The sequence below is a fragment of the Anneissia japonica genome, unplaced genomic scaffold (genome assembly GCF_011630105.1).
Source record: "Anneissia japonica isolate Jap-2015-1 unplaced genomic scaffold, ASM1163010v1 scaffold573_len2283161_cov171, whole genome shotgun sequence".
NCBI classification, from domain to species: Eukaryota; Metazoa; Echinodermata; class Crinoidea; order Comatulida; family Comatulidae; genus Anneissia; species Anneissia japonica.
In genome coordinates this window covers 823,794-828,297 of record NW_022719802.1, presented here as the reverse complement: position 1 = coordinate 828,297, position 4,504 = coordinate 823,794, and the positions used below count along the sequence as shown (strand labels likewise).

The following is a 4,504-nucleotide window of genomic DNA, read 5'->3' as shown; positions in this document are numbered from 1 at the left end:
TGTATCGTGATGGAGACACTCATATGTAAACAATACAGTCAGGCTACACACAAGCTCATTGTTCAGCCATCATCTTTATTGAACAACAACAGTGTACCTCAACGTACGAGGAATGTGACCTCACAACTATGGGCGGCCAAACGGGCCATCACGTAACATCTTCCTTCCTCTCTTTTTTTGTTTGCTTGTTTGTTTGGTTTTTTTTTAACTTTTATATTTTATATCAAAATTAAAACATGAAAAACATATGCAGTATAAGAATCCAATGAGTAACTGCAACACAGCATTGCAATACGCTGCAACAACATCAATGACGGTATAACGAATTATGTCGATATGGCTATTGATTATGAAGAGGGCAGCTTAAAAAAACGTGTATGACGTCACTTATGATTTGTTTGTATATAAGCACAGTGTCCAAATAATTATATAAACAGTGATGATTGCAATAGCGAGTCAATCATAGTCCTTTAAATAACTGGGTTTTCTAACAGTCCGTTTAGTTTTTCTGGTTGGGTGCTGAGTTCTTGTCTTATGCTGCATGGTGTTCTGTTTCACATTTGTGTTTACTTGTTGAGGTTGTGGATTAAGGTGGATTGTGTTCTTGTTTGAAACTTCTTGGTTGGTTGCTGGTACTTTTCGCAGGAAACGACGGTTACGGCGTAGCGTCCGTCCAGCCTGATTAACAACATTGTATGAACGTTTGTTCACTTGTGATGTCACTGTAGCTTCATGCCATTTGGTTTTGCCTGGCTCAATTGGCTGCATACGAACAGTATCTTCTATTTGTAGTGGTTTTAACTGTGGTCTGTTGCTGTGTTTCTTTGTTGACAATTGGCGCTTGGCATGTAGTCTTTAAATGTCGTCGTTGATTTCGTACATTGATGTGAGAGTTTTGTTTGTGGTTGGAAGTATGGTCTTTGTTTTTCTTCCCATTAATCTCTCGGTGGGTGTTGTCGTCATACCCTCCGTTTGTGTATTTCTGATGTTCAATAATCCAATGTATGGGTCTTCACCAGCACTGGCGCATTTCTTCATAAGGCGTTTAGCTACTTTAACAGCAGCCTCTGCTGCCCCATTGGATTGACTGTTACCTGGACTAGATAAGATATGCTGGAATCCCCATGCTGTGCTAAAAGCTTTGAAGTTGTTCGATGAGAACTGTGGTCCTCCATCGCTGACCACCTGATCTGGAATTCCATAACGTGCGAAGTGGTGTTTCAATTTGGTGATAACAGTCGATCAAGATGTGTCTGTTAAGTAATCAACTTCAAAAAAGGTACTGAAGTAATCAAGGTAATTTCTCTCTTTAATGACAAACAGATCGACTGCTACTCGCTCCCATGGTCTTGTGGCTAGAGGATAACTAATTAGTGGTTCTTTGGGCAGTTTGTTGTGGCCATGTTGCGCACATATGTCACAGGTTTCGACAAATTTTCTAATCTCTTTACTCATACCAGGCCAAAAAACTAAGTCTCTAGCTCTCCTTAGACATGCATTAATTCCCATATGCCCTGCATGGACCTTGTTCTTAATATCCTTTCTCATACTGGTTGGTATGATGATCCGCTCACCTCTCATGAGAATGTTATCCTGCATGGACACCTCATCTCTGTGATTGAAATATGGAATTAATCTGGAATCTAGCAGGCCTTTATCATTAGGCCAACAACTTTTGACTACTTGGCTGAGCAGGCACACTGTTTCATCTTCAGAAGTAGCCTTCCGTATTTCATCCAGTGAATGCCAGATTGCTCATAGCAAACACAGTATCTTCAGCAGTTAGTAAAGGTGCTCTTGACAATGCATCAGATAATATCATTTTAGCACCTTGAACATAGATAAGATTGAAGTCATACTCTTGTACCTGTCTCTTATACACATCTAGACGAAACATTTACATGAAACTCCACTCGGGCCGTCTCGGCTGAATCGACCCGAAAATCTCATTGCAGAATTCAGGAGGTCAAAAGGTCAACACATAAACGTCTACAGAACAACTTCTGAGAGAACGTCACTGTTTTTAAAAATACATTGATGTTACCATGTTAATACCTGTCTCTTATACACATCTAGATGTGTATAAGAGACAGTCTACACACTGCTTTAACATTTTTAGGTGGAGGCATATCACAGATAGATTTAATCTTCTCTGGATCAGACTGCAATCCCTCTTTGGTTATTTTGTGACCCATAAAGGTAATCTCCTCCAATTCTTTTTCAAACTTATCAGGATTCAATTTGATTCCAACATGCTTACATCGGTCGAGGAAGCTGTGCAAATTTTTGTCATGTTCCTCTTTCGTTGATCCATGAATAACCACGTCATCTGCAACACATACTACTCCATTCAAGTCATGAAGTGCTTCAAGCAACTTCCACTGGAACATCTCAGACGATACAGATAGGCCAAAGGGTAATCGGTTCCACTTATAACGGCTGTCTGAAACGTAGTAAGTAAACTGGACTCATCATCAAGCGTAATATACCAGTAGCCAGATGAAAGATCTGCTTTACTGAAAATCGTTGACTGACCTAACTCATGTAACGTGTCGTCCAGTTGTCACCTACGAAAATTCATATATAATATGAATGTCATAGACGATCAATTTGGATCGAAGGTCTAATGTCTGTCCAACAATGTACACAACAAAAAGAATTACAAACTTTTAAATTTAACAAATAGGTAAATCTTTATTTCTAAAGTAATAAGTCTTCTTTTTAAACAATAAACAACACAATACAAACAATACAAACAGACAACATTAAATATTAAATATCAAATTCGCAACCAATGCTTTTAATTCAAATCATAACATTACTTAGCAATGATTAATTTATAATGAAATATTGGCTATCCAAATCTTAAAGATTATCTTCGTGTATAGCCATAGCAAATAACTACCAGTTTAATTAATATATTATAACATTATTGGAGTAAATAGTAATGACGAATACTACGTCTCTATTTAATCACTGTTCTCGCTTAAACACGTCTTTCTTGATAATGCGTTGAATATCCACCATCATTCTTGATAGGTATAACTGATTACGATACTCTACGCTTTATCATTGGTTTCTACTTGAAAAATTCCATACAATAGCACAGTAGCTCCCAAATATTAGGTTGAAAGTTAGGCGACACTGTATTAAAGCAAACATGCATAAAACGAGTATGTCTTATAAACAATCACGTTATATAGGCCCATATGCACATGCAGCACATATGCATAAAAACACACATCATATGTATACATATATTATATGTGTATAAATACACACACATATATCTGTATACATATGTATATACATACAATTATACTCATAATACACATGTTACATATTGTACCTATATATCAACAGTAGGTTTAAAGATTATAATTTAATTATCCATACATTTACATTTACTGATATTTATATTATAATCAACTTTAAACATCCGTAAGCATAGCAATACTCTCAATTACTGTTTAAATACTCACAATGTCCACTACCGTACTGTAGGTTAACATAGACGAGCTCCACCACGTTCAGCTGCGAGCCTTGTCGGAGTTTCTATCCTAACTCGCCCCATTCCGTCGGTTTATAACGGAACAAAAAATACTTTATCACGGTTCTACCAACTGTGTATAAATTCACAAAGGCCAGGCTTATACAGTATCGTGCGTCCAATGCACACTGCGCCCCATGATAAGCTTACAATAAAACTGCTCGTCTCATGAACCTCACAGAATTGGCTGTGGGTTGACTCAATCGTATGATAGTAAATTTGAGAGTAATTCGAAAACTCGCGCTAGTCATTTTATATGACCGGCTGGCAACGGATTAACGCTTTATGCAAATTTAGTAACAATACAATCACCTTTTTGTCAATGACTAACAACTTGTTATTCACTAAGTGGATTAGCATATTATTTAAATATTAGGGCAACACGCATATGGTAGGGAAAAATATAAGTTCTAATGTGACACCAGTGTCCCCAGACTTTTTAGGAATAACCACTATGGCATTAACCCACTCAGTAGGTTGTGATACTTTAGAAATTACACCAAGTGTTTCTAATCTATGCAGCTCTGCTTTCAATTTCGGCTTTACCGCTACCGGTACTCATCTAGTAGGCATTATAACAGGTTTCACTTCAGCGTTGGCGACGAGAGCTACTGTTCCTGGGAGGTTGCCAATGGAAGTCTTATTAAATACCAATTGAAAATCCTCCAATTGAACGAGTGCTACTCGTTCTATGTTGTGCTCGTTGACATGAATCAGGCTGAGCCTTTTTAGGTCTTGGTAACCAATTAATGGGATTCTATCATTTTTGGTAACTACAAATTGAAGGTCATGATATTTGCCATTGGCTGGATTATATACAACTTCCTTGGTGACACCATAAGTTTTGAGTTGCGACCCGTCCCACATTGTTAACGTTTTCTCCTCACGTCTCAGGTTTGATGCATATCGAACTGGAATGGTGTTCACTGTAGCTCCTGTGTCTATGTTAAATAC

At 37.6% G+C, this 4,504-nt stretch overlaps 2 protein-coding genes across 3 annotated transcripts in view; both read right to left on the bottom strand.

Annotated features, from left to right (window-relative positions):
• Positions 1-855: 855 nt before the first annotated feature.
• LOC117110992 lies at positions 856-2,390 on the bottom strand. Its single transcript, XM_033253849.1, has 2 exons — positions 2,099-2,390; positions 856-1,190 (listed from the first exon to the last, which is right to left on the bottom strand). Exons 1-2 carry the CDS (start codon positions 2,388-2,390, stop codon positions 856-858), a joined length of 627 nt encoding a protein of 208 aa, XP_033109740.1.
• Positions 2,391-2,617: 227 nt separating this feature from the next.
• LOC117111043 overlaps positions 2,618-4,504 on the bottom strand; it is a 4,576-nt gene continuing 2,689 nt past the window's right edge. Inside the window, exons 2-3 of one of the 2 annotated variants that reach the window (XR_004445801.1) lie at positions 3,483-4,495; positions 2,618-3,144 (exon numbers count right to left, since the gene is read on the bottom strand). Coding sequence is in view for 1 of the 2 variants with exons in the window: in XM_033253925.1 (XP_033109816.1) it covers positions 4,109-4,495 (387 nt within the window). In the remaining variant the exon portion in view is untranslated. Of the gene's footprint in view, positions 4,496-4,504 lie in introns of both variants that reach the window. The other variant, XM_033253925.1, reaches the window with a different exon arrangement.